This window comes from Vipera ursinii (genome assembly GCF_947247035.1).
Source record: "Vipera ursinii genome assembly, chromosome: 2".
Lineage (NCBI taxonomy): Eukaryota > Metazoa > Chordata > Lepidosauria > Squamata > Viperidae > Vipera > Vipera ursinii.
In genome coordinates, this window is record NC_139513.1 from 5,196,044 (window position 1) to 5,211,396 (window position 15,353).

General features: G+C 43.0%; 1 protein-coding gene across 1 annotated transcript in view; it reads right to left on the reverse strand.

The window, feature by feature from the left end:
* LOC310635868 (pregnancy zone protein-like) overlaps positions 1-11,529 on the reverse strand; it is a 109,344-nt gene extending 97,815 nt beyond the window's left edge. The window contains exons 1-2 of the mRNA XM_083355200.1: positions 11,278-11,529; positions 6,112-6,295 (exon numbers count right to left, since the gene is read on the reverse strand). Of these exons, the coding sequence (XP_083211326.1) occupies positions 6,112-6,295; positions 11,278-11,372 (279 nt within the window). The 5' untranslated portion in view covers positions 11,373-11,529. The remainder of the gene's footprint in view (positions 1-6,111; positions 6,296-11,277) is intronic.
* Positions 11,530-15,353: the final 3,824 nt, after the last annotated feature.

Genomic DNA, 15,353 nt, shown 5'->3' on the forward strand with positions numbered 1-15,353 from the left:
TGACAGTTTTCCTACTAAGTACCTGCATGTCATAAGCATTTGAATTAAAATTACTATATTAAAATCAAATCTGATGTTTTTTAATTTTTATTTGGTGTGCGTTGGAAGAGGGGTAGTCTTACACGGCGAGTATAGCCCAAACCCTATAATTTAAAAGGAAATGTAGGGGGTCGTCTTATACGCCCAGTCGTCTTATACGCTGGAAAATACGGTATTTGCCAGGAATTGAGAGGGCCAGATGCCATGATCTTGGTTTTCTTAATGTTAAGTTTCAACCCAAGTTTTGCACTCTCCTTCTTCACCCGCAACAAGAGGCTCTTTAGTTCTTCTTCACTTTCTGCCATTAGAGTGGTATCATCTGCATATCTTAGGTTGTTGATATTTCTTCCGGCAATCTTAATTCCAACTTTTGATTCATCTAGCCTTTCTCATGATGTGCTCTGCATATAAGTTAAATAGGCAGGGCGACAGTATACAGCCTTGCCGGACTCCTTTCCCAATTTTGAACCAATCAGTGGTTCCGTGTCCAGTTCTCACTGTTGCTTCTTGGCCCACATATAGGTTTCTCAAGAGACAAATAAGATGGTCTGGTACGCCCATCTCTTTAAGAACTTGCTACAGTTTGTTATGATCCACACAATCAAAGGCTTTAGCATAGTCAACGAAGCAAAAGTAGATGTTTTTCTGGAACTCTCTAGCTTTCTCCATGATCCAGCGTATGTTGGCAATTTGTTCTCTAGTTCCTCTGCCTCTTCGAAATCCTGCCTGTACTTCTGGTAGTTCTCGATCCACATACTGCTGGAGTCTAGCGTGTAGGATTTTAAGCATAACTTTACTAGCATGAGAAATGAGTTCAATAATGCGATAGTTTGAACATTCTTTGGCACTGCCTTTCTTTGGAATTGGAATGTAAACTGATCTTTTCCAATCCTGTGCCCACTGTTGAGTTTTCCAAATTTGCTGGCAAATTGAGTGTAGCACTTTTACTGCATCGTCTTTTAAGATTTTGAATAGCTCAGCTGCAATACTGTCACCTCCACTAGCTTTGTTGTTGCTCAGCTTTTCTAAGGCCCACTTCACTTCACATTCTAGGATGTCTGGCTCGAGGTCAGTGACCACCTCATTGTGATTATCAGGGACGTTAAGCTCATTCTTGTATAGTTCTTCTGTGCAATTTTGCCACCTCTTCTTAATCTCTTCTGCCTCTGTTAGGTCCCTACCATTTTGGTCCTTTATCATGCCCATTTTTGCATGAAACATTCCCTTCATCTCTCCAATTTTCTTGAAGAGATGTCTGGTCCTCCCTATTCTATTGTTTTCTTCTATTTCTTTGCACTGTTCATTTAAGAAGGTATTCTTATCTCTTCTAGTTATTCTCTGGAATTCTGCATTCAATTGGGCGTATCTTTCTTTTTCTCCCTTGCCTTTCGCTTCCCTCCTTCCCTCAGCTATTTGCAAAGCTTCCTCAGAGAGCCATTTTCCTTTCTTGCATTTCTTGTTCTTTGGGATGGTTTTGGTTCCTACCTGTTGTACAATGTTGCAAATCTCTGTCCATAGTTCTTCAGGCACTCTGTCTATCAGATCTAATTCCTTTAATCTATTTGTCACCTCTATGTATATTCAACAGGGATATGATTTAATTCATACCTGAGTGGCCTAGTGCTTATCCCTACTTTCTTCAGTTTAAGCCTAAACTTTGCAATGAGAAGCTCATGGTCTGAGCCACAGTCAGCTCCTGGTCTTGTTTTTACTGACTGTATAGAGCTTCTCCATCTTTGGCTGCAGAGCACATAGTCAATCTGATTTCTGTGCTGACCGTCTGGTGATGTCCATGTGTAGAGCCGTCTCTTGGGTTGTTGGAAAAGAGTGTTTGCTATGACCATCATATTCTCTTGACAAAATTCTATCAGCCTGTGCCCTGTTTCATTTTGTACTCCAAGGCCAAACTTGCCTGTTATTCCAGTTATTGTTTGGCTTCCTACTTTAGTATTCCAATCCCCCATGATGATAAGAACATCATTTTTTGGTGTTAGTTCTATAAGGTGCTGTAGGGCTTCATAGAACCGGTCAATTTCATTGTCTTCAGCACCGGTGGTTGGGGCATAGACTTGGATTACTGTGATATTGCATGGTTTGCCTTGGATTCGAACTGAGATCATTCTGTCATTTTGAGGATTGTATCCCAGTATTGCTTTTCCTACTCTTTTATTGACTATAAAGGCTACTCCATTTCTTCTGAGGGATTCTTGCCCGCAGTAGTATACCTGATGGTCATCTGAATTAAATTCACCCATTCCTGTCCATTTTAGTTCGCTGATACTTAAAATGTCGATGTTTATTTATTTATTTAATCCCATTTATATCCCACCCTTCTCCGAAGACTCAGGGTGGCTTACAATCTAAGAAGCACAAATCAATGTGCTTAGTAATAGCCTTCATTCTATATATATGCCTGCTTATTAGGGCTTTCGCCCCACCCCCCAGCGGCATTATTACAAAGTCAGCTTATTGCCCTCAACAATCTGGGTCCTCATTGTACCTGCCTCGGAAGGATGGAAGGCTGAGTCAACCTTGAGCCTGGTGGGACTCGAACCTGCACTAATTGCAGGCACCTGGTTCAGCCTTGTCATCTCTTGTTTGACCACGTCCAGCTTTCCTTGATTCATGGATCTTACATTCCAGGTTCCTATGGAGAAAACATCTTTACAGCATCAGACTTTCCTTTCACCACCAGACACATCCACAGCTGAGCGTCCTTTCGGCTTTGGCCAGTTGCTTCATTCTTTCTGGTGCTACCAGTACTAGCCCTCTGCTCTTCCCCAGTAGCATATTGGACGCCTTCCAATCTGAGGGGCTCATCTTCCAGCGTCATAGCGTTTTGCCTTTTGGTACTGTCCGTAGGGTTTTCATGGCAAAGATACTGGAGTGGTTTGCCATTTCCTTCTCCAGTGGATCACATTTTGTCAGAACTCTCTGCTATGACCTTTCCATCTTGGGTGGCCCTGCACGGCATAGCTCATAGCTTCATTGAATTACGCAAGCCCCTTCACCACGACAAGGCAGTAATCCATGAAGAGGTAGAATACAGTATTGCAGGCTAACTCTGCTCACTGCTAGCAATTTGATCCTGACCAACTCAAGGTTGACTCAGCTTCCATCCTTCCAAGGTCGGCAAAATGAGGACACAGATTGCTGGGGGCAAATAGGCTGAGTCTGTACATTCTTAGGACTGTAAAGCTCTATGAAGCGGTATATATATCTAAATGCTACTCCTGTTCAAAACAAATTAGCCCTTGGATGGGAGACCACTGAGAAATCCCAGAAATGGAACCGAAACTGAAAAGAGGAAAAGGAAGTTCCAGCAGACTCCCTTCCCCCCCCCCCCCGCAAAAAAGCAAGTTGAGTCAAGCTACTCTGGCAGCTGCATTTTCCAGGCTGACAGGTGTTTTTAGAATAGAGATACTGGTAGTCCTTGAGTTACAACAATTGTTTTAGTGACCATTTGAAGTCACAACGGCACTGAAAATAGTGACTTGTGATCATTGCTCACACCTACAACCGCAGCATCCCCGTGGTCAAGTGATCAAAATTCAGCCGCTCGGCAACTGACTCATATTTATCACAGTTGCAGTGTCCTGGGGTCATGGGATCCCCTTTTGTGAGTGTCTGACAAGCAAAGTCAGTGGGGAAGCCAAGTTCACTTAACAACCAGATTACTAACTTAACAGCTGCACTGATTCCCTTAACAAGTGTGGAAAGAGAGGTTGTAAAAATGGGGCAAAAATGACTTAGCAATGATCTTGCTTAGCAATAGAAAAATTGGACTTAATTGTGGTCTTAAATCGAGGATTACCTGTGCAGATATATAGATCTAAAGAAAATGCTTTCTGTCTTTAAAAAATATACAACCAAGTTCGCACCAAGTTCTTCTGCATTGTAGATAGCAAGGCTTGAACCTGTGACCTTGGATTTGCAAAGCCAATGTCCTTTACTTGCTCCACAGTTGTGTCTTCACTCATCTGACTCTTTCCAGTGGCGCATTGCACCCCCCGCCCACACCATACCAACACCCAGAGCTCAATTTAATTTTGCCAAATTCATTTTCCCCACAATTTTATATAAATCTAAATAAATCTAAATAAATAAACCAGGCATTGTGAAGGGGACAAGAAGTATTTCCACGGCAATATTGAAGGAGAACTGACAAAAGGTTTTCAGGAGCCCCCCATTGCTGAAGCATCTCACTTAGCCCAAATGCATTTTTTAAAAACAGGAATTAGGAAATTTCTTGTGAAAGCTGGCACTGGTTAAGCAATCATGGCTTTATATATATATATATATATATATGTATGTATGTATGTATGTGTGTGTATGTGTATATGTATATATATATATATATGTGTGTGTGTGTGTGTGTGTGTGTGTGTGTGTATGGATCTTTGGTCATTCGGGGTTTTTCCCGCGTAGAATTGAAGGTGTAGGAGCAACGTTTCGACGGAATCCCATCCGTCATCCTCAGGCTGGTGGCTTCAGCTTCCTTCTTCTGGGAGAAGCATGTGGTAGTGGCTGTTTGTTCCTCTTTTTTAAACTGCCAGAGGGGGTGTGTTCTGTGGGTGGAGGTGTGCTCTGATTGGGTGGGGGATTAGGTGTGTTCTGATTGGGTGGGAGTGTGTTTTGAATGGTGGGTGTGTTCTGATTGGGTGGGGGTGTGTTTTGAGTGGATGGGCTGGTCTCAGCTGCCAGCCTTAGACCTGAGCTGGTGAGTTGTGCTGCTTTTGTTCGGCTTCGTGTTTGTAGTGGTGCCATGTTTTTATAGTGGGTGTCAGTTTGCTTATTGTGTGGTTTGGAGGGGTTTAAAGTGGCTGATGTTGCAGCTGTAGTTAGGTTTCTGTTTTGTGGTTGTGCATCGTTATCATTGTGGGTTCGGATTTGCTTTTTGAATGGTTGTGTGGTGGTGATGTCATGTGATGTTATCATGAGTTTGGGTCTGGTATCATTCTTGGTGGTTGGGACTCGTCTGTCAATCAAGGCGGGTTTCCAAATGGCTGGTAGGCGAGAGGTATCATCTCATTTGTTCATGCTGTGGGGGCGTTTTTCTATCTCAATGGCTTCTCTGATTATTCTGTTGTTAAAATGTTCAATTTTGGCGATAGTTTTGGTTTTTTTAAAATCAATTTCATGTCCCGTGGCTTCAAAGTGTTGGACCAGGGATGAAGTTTGTTCTCCCTTTCTCTCCCTTCTCCCTCTCCGCATTGAAGAGCACAAAAACTCACTCAGAAAGGGAGAACAAACTTCATCCCTGGTCCAACACTTTGAAGCCACGGGACATGATTAAGTAGTCCTGACCTGGTCGCTCAACAGTGAGACACTGGTGAAGCAGGCACAGCAGCGCCTGAATTTTCTGCGTCACATAAGAAAAGCGCATCTTCCTTTTCCTGTCCTTACCACTTTCTACAGGGGGACAATCGAGAGCATCCTGTCATATTGCATTACTGTCTGATTTGGAAGCATCACTGCTTCAGACAGGAAGGCGGTGCAGAGAGTGGTGAGGATGACAGAAAAGATTATTGGTAGTTCCTTCTATTGAAGACATGGCTTATAAGCAATGCTTGAGCAGAGTCCACAGGATTGTCTGGGACACTAGATATCATCTTCATGACCTGTTTTCCTTGTTGCCTTCTGACAGGGGGGTGGGTCTTCATGGTATGCAAAGCAGAACATCCAGATTCAGTCTCAGTTTTGTTCCATACAGTATTAACCTTGTGAACTCTCAAGCTTCTTCCTTCCGCTATGTATTCAAGATGGACTGATCAATATTTATGTATGTTTGTATGTATGTATGTATATAGCATGTGTATATATGTGTTGTGTATGGGTATGGGTAGATATATACTTTCTTTTGAGAGCAGGTAACAGAATTTCATTTTTAGTGTAGGCCAGTGTGCTCTTAGTAAAAAATGACAATAAAGGTTATCTTATCTTATACGCATTGGACTGTCTGACAATGTAGATTGGAATTAGAAACACAGCTAGAGAAAGAGAGAGGGAGAGAGAGAGGGAGAGAGAGAGACAGAGAGAGAGACACAGAGACACAGAGAGAGTCAGTCTTACCTGGAAAGGAACACACCAAAATCCATCTTTCTCTTCTACCGTCACTTGATTCAGGCTCAAATTCTGGCTCCCGTATTCCAGAAAGATGGTCAAGGTGAGTCTTTCCTTCAGGTGGTTCATCTGGATGCAGAAGTTCTCAGAGGTCTCCAGGTGGATTGTGTTGGGCACAAACACTACATATTGCCTTGAACAGAGGGACAAGGGTTCTGATTAGGAAATATGCAGTGTAAATACTGGAGGGTTTCCTGAGACTTGGGCCTGTGTTGGTGGAGATAGATAACTATCATCTGTCTAAAGCAGTGTCCAAAGGTTGAATCATGGCAACTGGACCAATCTTGGTTAATCTGAGACTTTTCATTGCTCATCCAAGCAACTTCATCCGTCAGAGCAAAATTAGTTAGGAAGAGTCAAGGAGTTGTTGGAACCTACCAACTCTTGCCAGACCAACTTCAGGGGTTTCTCCCCAGAATGGGTTGCAATGTGGACAGAAACCCATGAAGTTGGTGTGGCAAGAGTTGGTACATTCCAATCACTCTTTGACTCTCCCCTTAACTAATTTTGCTCTGACTGATGAAATCGCTTGGATCAGTAACAAAATGTCTCAGATTTGATGAGGAGGAAGCACAGGAGTGGGCGTCGACCCCAGCGTCAGGGCCATCTGAAACCTCCGATGGGGATGAACGAATGGCAGGGGCGGAGACAAATAGGTGTAGCAGACAACTATTCATCTCCCTGCCGGTCAGCCACTTCTAGTTGGAATTCCTGACTGTGGTTTCTAAACTTACTGGAGTTTTCCTCAGATCCTGTGGTGCTGGGAGTCGGAGCACCTTCTGAGCGTGTGCATGTTGGAAAAGAGCCAGCTTGCCTGAAAGACTCTTGCTGCAAGCATGGTGAGAGACTGAAATTAACTCTGGGTTTTGGGAGACCCCTGCAGGGGAAAAGGGAGCAAACTCCGTTGTTTGGGGGCAACTAAAGACTTTAACAGTGGCTGTGTGAAAGGAACGTTGGAGATTTATTGGTATGTCTGTTGTGTTCGGGGAATCGGGTCAGAACAAGATTACTAAAGACTGGTCCAGTTGCCATGATTTAACATTTTGACACCTTTGGTCCGAATGATTGAGTCTTCATCGACACATATCTGTAAAGCAGCATTTTGCAACCTTGGCACCTTTAAGGTGTGTGGATTTCAGCTCCCAGAATTCCCCAGCCAGCATGCTGGTTGGGGAATTCTGGGACCTGAAGTCCACGCACCTTAAAGACACCAAGATTGAGAAACGCTGTTCTGAAACAATAATCACAGAGTTGTTAGAGTAATTATTGCCCTTCTGGTTTATCACACCTTTTGGCCTTTCCTCAGATCATCTCAAGCCATGTGTCAAGAATGAAACTTTGGCAACTACGTGCCTCTGCATTTCAACTTCCCTGTTTAGATTGAGGGGAGGAGATGTTACTTTCGAGTGGGTAGATGGAGAAACAAAACTTCTTTGATTAGCTGCAGACTGTGAGAGCTTGAAGTCTTGTCAAGCGCACCAGAGCAGGTGTGGATCTGAAGCAGGCAGTTCCCATAAAAAAGTGGACTTGTTGATATGGATTACGTAAGACGTTGGGGATTTGGCTGGGGAAACTATTGTTTAAGTCTATGAATTGGTGTTAGAACCTCAGAATTAGTTTTGCTTCAACATAACCCAAGCTGTGTATTCAATAAACAGTAAGCTTTTCAGAAACAGAATGAACCTGGAGTTTTATTTGGATTCTCAAATTGGATGTTGACACCATAGTTCTGTATGATAAGCCCCACACAGCTGATGGGGTTATCGGTAGGGTGAGGGGGAGTCCAAAAAAAGTCTAGGTGGTGGGTGCAAGCCCTTGACTAAAGCAACACATTTTCATCTATGTTTTGCATATAAAAAAGGAGTTGCACTTTGTAGTTGCACCCACCATCTTGGCATCCTTCATATCCCCAGGTACCATTTGAAGCTGGGCAACATGAGGAAGCAAGAACACCACCAATTGCAGGAAATGTTCTTTCATGCTTGACTGGGGTAAATTCAGAGACTTGGACGCAGAGGATTTGCCAACTTTCGTCTGTAAGTGGGTGACTTAAAGGACGAGTCAGCTTGAAAGGCTGGAGATGCTTTTTTCTAGGCCTCTCATCTACCTGGCTTCTGAATCAGCTGACTCACCCTCTGTTCTGGATTCTTTGTGATGTCTCCATTTCTTTCCCTGCTTCCTCACCATCTGTCACAACAGGAGAATTTGAACTCCTCCTGAAAATGCTTTGTTTTATCTATGCCAGAGGATGATGGCAGATGATCAATTGGGTAGCTGGCCAATTTGACATCCCTCCACTCTATGACTTGAATTCAGAGCTAGAAGGAATGGGACAAGGCTGGCTGACATGCCTCTTTTATGTGATCCAGATGTTTTGAAAGCCAAGAAAATCATCCCGCAACGTGGCTGGATCCTAGGCATGGCGAGAGAACGCCAAAGCAGATGTAGAGTTTTCTCCTGTGTTGAGGAGGGACCTAAAAACCCATCCAGGGATATGGCAATTTGAAAGAATGTTTTGCTTTCACACTGTGGATAATGCTCTCCTAGCACAAGTTGGTTCTGATCAGAGCCTGCCAACCTGTTGATCTTAGAAGAGATTCTGGCCAAATAATGTTTCCCTCAAAATCATTTTCATTTGACTGAAAAGGAATTTTCTTTTCCATGTCATGGTGGGCACCTTTTCTAAACTGGCATAACTGGCTCTCTGGACTTTGTTCCTTGTGTAATGTCTATGGAGATTCTGAGTCATCCAAGTCAAATATATGTGAAGCCTTCTTGGCTGCAGGATGTTTTCTATCCTGTGTCCCTGCAATGTTGAAGACAGGTGCAGACTGTTGGGGGTGAGTCTGTGTTGTCTGCCTCTCCTGCTGAAGGGCAAATGATAGTTTGCAATGTTTCCTAGAAATCCGTTCATACTCCACAACCATTTGCACTACTCAGGTAACCTTGAGGACACAGATAAACCTCCAAGTGGCTTCAACAACTCTCTAAAAGAATGCAAATAACCAGCTGTCTGCAAGGAGTGTAAATCTTTCCATTCCCCACCATCCAGTCAGAGCTGAAGAAGCTTCTTGGATGGGAAATGAAACATCTTCAAATGAAGTTTAATAATAATAATAATAATAATAATAATAATAATAATAATAATAATAATAATAATAATAATAATAATAATAATAATGGAAGGGACCTTAGAGTCATCTAGTCCAACCCCCTGCTCAGGAAGGAAACCCTATACCATTTCAGACAAATGACTGTCCGGTCTCTTAAAAACTTCCATTTTGGAGCATTCACAGCTTCTGGAGGCAGGTTGTTCGACTGATTAATTGTTCTAACTGTCAGGAAATTTCTGTTTAGTTCTAAGTTGCTTCTCTACTTGATTAGTTTACATCCATTGCATCTTGTCCTGCCTTCAGGAGCTTTGGAGAATAGCTTGACTCCCTCTTCTTTGTGGCAGCCTCTGGGATATTGGAATACTGCTATCATGTCACCCCTCATCCTTCTCTTCATTAGACGAGACATACCCAATTCTAGCAACCGTTCCTTATATGTTTTAGCCTCTACTCCCCTGATCATCTTTGTTGCTCTTCTCTGTACTCTTTCTAGAGTCTCATCTTTTTTACATCATGGTGACCAAAATTGGATGCAGTATTCCAAGTGTGGCTTTACCAAGGTGTTGTAAAGTGGTATTAACACTTCATGTGATCTTGATTCTATCCCTCTGTTAATGCAGCCTAGCACTGTGTTGGCTTTTTTGGCAGCTGCAGCACACTGCTGGCTCCTATTTAAGTGATGGTCCACTAGGACTCTGAGATCCCCCTCACAGTTGCTACTATTGAGCAAGGTACCACCTATACTATACCTGTACATTTGGTTTTTCTTGTGTAAATGTAGAACCTTACAAGAAAGTCCAGTTGCCTCCTCAAAAAGCACCTTTGGGATATTCCAACTGGATACTAGAAACTGTTTTTTAAAATTTGAATTCCTGCCCTGAGCCAAAGAACTGGATGGTCTCGAGGGTCCCTTTCTTCTCAGTACTCCTAAAATGGAAAGATACGCCTGTTTGTCTGCCTATGAGCAATTTGTCTGATCTTTGCAAAAGTCCAGACTATATTCAGCCAGCCATTTGTCTGAAATGGTATAGAGCAGGGGTGTCAAACTGCCGGCAGGCAGGCCAGATGCATCATAGCGAAACAGCACCCACCCCATTGCCAGCAATGGCAAAAAAATTGCAATACGTCACGACACATCACGTGACGTTGCAAGTTTGACACCCCTAGTATAGGGTTTCCTGCCTGAGCAGGGAGTTGGACTAGATCAGGGGTGTCAAACTGCCGGCTCGCGGGCCAGATTCATCATATCGAAGCCACGCCCTCCCCATTGCTGGTAATGCAAAAAGAGTTGCGATACGTCACGACATGTTACATGATGTGGCGAGTTTGACACCCGTTGACTAGATGATCTCCAAGGTCCCTTCCAACAACATCATCATCATCATCATTATTATTATCATCAACAACAACAACAACAATTCATTTGTGCTCCTAGGAAACTCTTTAAAGGAAGAAAAGAGAGAGGGAGGGAGGGAGGAACAAAGGAAGGAATGAAGGAAGGAAGGAATCAATAGATGGGGTATACAAACAAAACTACTATCTTTAAAATAAACACTAAATACAGGTTGCAGAAATGATCCTTCCATTTTCAAAGAAAGACACTAGTCTCGTCTAGTATTATGTTGTTTTATTTATTTTTCACATTTCTGGAATCACCCATCTCCCTCAAAAGGTATATCCTGTACGCTATGCTCCAAAGCCCCATTGCATTCAGTGGGGTCCCTTTCCAGTTTAAACAAAGGAGGTGGCTTTCCTTACACTTCCTATTGCCATCTCGTTGTCCAAAGCCCAAAAGAAAATGAATCTTCTAGATCCATTTAAAAAAAAAGCCCTCCCTCACCCCTCGGCCTCTCCGGATCATCACTCCTCCTTAAGTTTCCCTTTGCAAATCCCAGACTGAGAGGTGCTTAGTTTAAAAATAAAACAGAGTGGAGTTTAAAGCCTAATTTTTTCCCCAGCCAAAGAAGACAGAAAAGAAGGATGCCTGCAGAGGACAACTCACAGTCTGGGGGTGGGAACAGCTACAGTGGTCCTCAGAAGGGCAGATAGCAGAAGGAGAAGGAAGACATTTTTTCCACATTTCCAGCTTTCCCCCATAACACTGAAGACAGAGAAGCTGAGCTGAAAAGGCTGAGCCGTTGCTTCTTCAGTTCTGGTTGCTGATTGTCTCTCTGCAAACAGTCTGCAGGGCAGAAGAGATCAAAGCTGGGAACTGTGTTGATTTTTCTGATGTCTCAGCCCAACACTGGGCCCTTGCCAGTTTTGAAAGCCAATTGAGCAAGAGTGAAGCAACACAACTTTATTCTGCACAGAAAAAAATACCTGGGGAGGTTTCCTTCAAAGCCTGTGTAACATAGATGTTTACAGCCAGGTCTTTTGTATCAGTGGCCCCTAATCTTTTGAGCACCAGGGACCAGTTCTGTGAAGAGAGGTTTTTCCATGGACCAGAAGTGGCAGGGTTTCACGTGTTGCCTGCATCCAGCGGATGGGGCTTCACTTTGTTGAAGGAAAAGTCTTCATCATGGTTCAGTCCAAGCCGGGAATAACAACATGGTGACTGCTTTAGAAAGAAGGTTGCAGTTTATTGAAGAGAAGAGCCAGACAGAAAGATGGCTCTGGAAGAAAAAGAAAAAGCACATGTAGGAAGTGGGTTTTTATACCCTCTGGGCTCTTGAAGTTGTTTCCTGTTCCTGTTTGAGGCTTTGTATTTCCTGTGTCAGGTATTTTGACCTGTGTCCCTTTGGCATCTGTGGGTTAAACCTATTTTGTCCTGAGAGTTTGGGTGGGGTATGTAGATTTTAGATGACTTTGTCTTCTTAATTTTCTAGCTTCAACCTTCCTCATGGTTTACATCTGTATTTCTGTAGAGCTGGTTTCTGCTTGGGAGAGGGAGACCTGGGGCTATTAAGAGGCTTTTCTACCTCTTTAAGATCCTTTGAGGAAATATATTTTCCTGCCCTTTTAATATTTCTTTCTCTGGGGGACTGACTTCCTACAAATCCCCCTTTGTGCCATAATAGTGTGGGTGACACACTTTTACTGGCACAAGATTAAAATTGATCTAATCAGGGAGACTTGGTAAACAAGCTTTAAGCTATTAATGCAAAAAAAAAAAAAAGAGGGGAGGACACTAATGGAGGCAAGCAGAAAAATATCCCTGCAGTGGCTCCCAAAAGGGGAGCTTCCAACCCATAAAGTTCTAAAATTCAGGGCAAACATTTTGTTAGTTGGAAAAGAAATTTATAGTTTCCAATATTCTGTGCCAATTATTTTCAAATATTGGATGTCACTTTGAGCTTCCAGTCAGGTTTGCATATTCCTCCCAAAATTCTTCACAGCCATGGTTTGCCTCAGTACATAACTACTGGCTGCCTATTTTCAAGTGTTGTTTCCTGCCTTAGCTCTTAGTTCAGTGCATCCAGGCTTGTAATGTCCAACTGGGGTTAGCCAGTATGCAAGCCAGACTATTACATTTTCTTAAATTGCACATAGTGAGCCCTAGGACTCCCAATGTGAGTCCACCAGTGCAAGATATTCAGGGCTTAGGTTTGGAGATCTCTTTTTTGCTACTTCCTCAGTCAGGGCATATGAATTGCAAATCTCCTGAGGAGGGCTGGTTCCCTCCCCCTTGAAATTTTGATGTAAGTTGTTTCTACAAAGTTTTAATGACACAGGGCAAGAATCAGGCTGGAGCTTTACTGAAGGTAGGTGAAAGAGATAGACTCAGTATGATTATATGAATGGGGTGTGTGTGTGTGTGTGTGTGTGTGTGTGTGTGTGTAGCTACTGATACAAACAGGCAATACAAACATTCTGGTTAAATTTTCCCTCCCACCAGACAGAAGTCCAAGGTGTTCAGTACTTGCTGTGCCAACTATTCCCAAATGCCAACTCTCCATAAATACATTCAACTGGCTTATTACAATACAAATTGGGCAAGAAAGAAAATCTTACAATGAGTTTCCACCCTCCCCCCATAGTGTTCCTAATTTTCTTCTGAGGCTTCACATGGGGACCAATGTCTCCAGGACTCCTTCCTTCCTCTGCAGCTTTCACAGGCATTTGGGGGAATGGTAGGACTTGGGAATATCTGTTCCACTCTTTTTGTTTGATGGCTTTTTAGTGGATGGCTGGATTCAAACCCCAATTCCATGGCACAAATGGATGGAGGCAGCATCTCCGTCAGTGTGTTCTGCTTCCAAAGGATGGGGGGGGGGGTCATCTGTGTAGGGCTGAAAGACATGAGAGCAAGATCTCACCCCTTTCTGGGTGGACTCTCCCAGGAGTGTCAGACAAAGGCATGGTGAACAGAGGATAAGAAAAGGAAAAGTAGAATTGGGAGGGGGGTAGCTTCCAGGCAGAGTTTGAAAAGGCATTAATACTGCAGTTGTTAAATAAACAGATAGGCAGACAAAATGAGGACATCCCAGATGAGGACAAAAGAAAGACTGGATTCTGGTAAGAAAACATACATGAAAAGTTTCACTTCTGAACTTGAACATTTGCAACATGTTAGAACTTAAGGAATTGCAACTTGAAAAATGCTGGTCATGTTTCAGGAAAAGGATAGACAGATAAAACCCATTTACAACACATGACTAAATGCCAGAGTGAAACTTTTCCAGCAGATGAACTTAAAACATTCCCTCCTGATAACTTTCTTAAGAGTACAGAGAGAGAAAGGAAGAAGAAAGAAAAAACAAACAAACAAATACATTTTTCTTCACTCTGTTTGTTGGCCAGACAAACAGAGTAAGGGTATTTCCTTTTGGTGGCCTATATTTATCAGAATTTCTAGCAGAATTTTAAAATTTTCTCTTTGGATTAGAGACAATAAACAGTCACATTTACCTCTCACACAAAGACTTTGACACACATATACGCAAAGACAAGGAAAAGAGAACAGAAAAGGGGAACAGAAGTCTTAGTTTTATGACCCCACCATAAATTTCAGTTAACTCAAATTAGGGAAGGGACAAATCATACCATGTGGTTGCGAAGAAGAAGAAGAAGAAGAAGAAGAAGAAGAAGAAGAAGAAGAAGAAGAAGAAGAAGAAGAAGAAGAAGAAGAAGAAGAAGAAGAAGAAGAAGAAGAAGAAGAAGAAAAAAAAAAGAGAGAGAGAGAGAGAGAGAGAGAGAGAGAGAGAATCACTATTTCTTATTTTCCCTTTAAGTACTTTTATTTAGCCAAATTGGTTTCCCAGCAAAAGCCTGAGCAAAGCCCATTCTTCACAAATTTGTATTGCTTGCTTCCTTTTTCATATCATCCAGGACGGGCACTCGCCTCTCATCATACACCTCGAGCAAATCTCCAATAAGTGACCTAATTCCAACCCTTGAACTACAGCTAACTATGTGCCCCTTCTGATGTGGGGTTCAGTCAGCTTAGTCAGGTCCCTAGCGGCACTTCTCAGCCACTCTTAGCGACACTATCCCTGCCACCCTGCCTGTCAGGTTTTGGGCACTAAAAAAAATTGCCCAGGAGGACTTCGGTTCCCTAACGAAGTACGGGCCCCTCCTACCTAAAGAACTCCCTGCTGCCACTTTACAGACCAAAAGGGGTCCAAGGAGGACCTGCCACAACAGGTACACAGCCTCCTTCTATCATCCTGCCTTCAGTTTTCAGACTCAGGAGGAGTCTGGGAGGACCTTTGCTTTGTGCACTAGTATGAGCCCCTCCTACAGGTGGGCTTTGCTTACAGGGCCTTACCAGCTGGTTTCCCAAATCCAATTCTTTCATGCACTCATTCCATTTGCACACAGCCTCTCCTTTTTTCCTAACAAAAGATTTGCTTGGGGCACTTTTAACTTATTGATCTGAGTGGGAAACCCTCAGATCCTGTCTATTATGCCTGCTATAAACTTCTCCTATTAAAAGTTCCTTTTGGAAGAAACTGCTTCCACGAGTTCTGCTTTCTTAGGATGAGGTTTTGAAGTGGGCCCTGACATTAGACAGGATCTGAGGGATTTGACAGACCCTGAAAAATGTGACATGACTGTTTTTTATACTTATGACCATGGCAGCATCCCCATGGTCACATGATCAAAATTCAGATGCTTGGCAACTGGCTCATATTT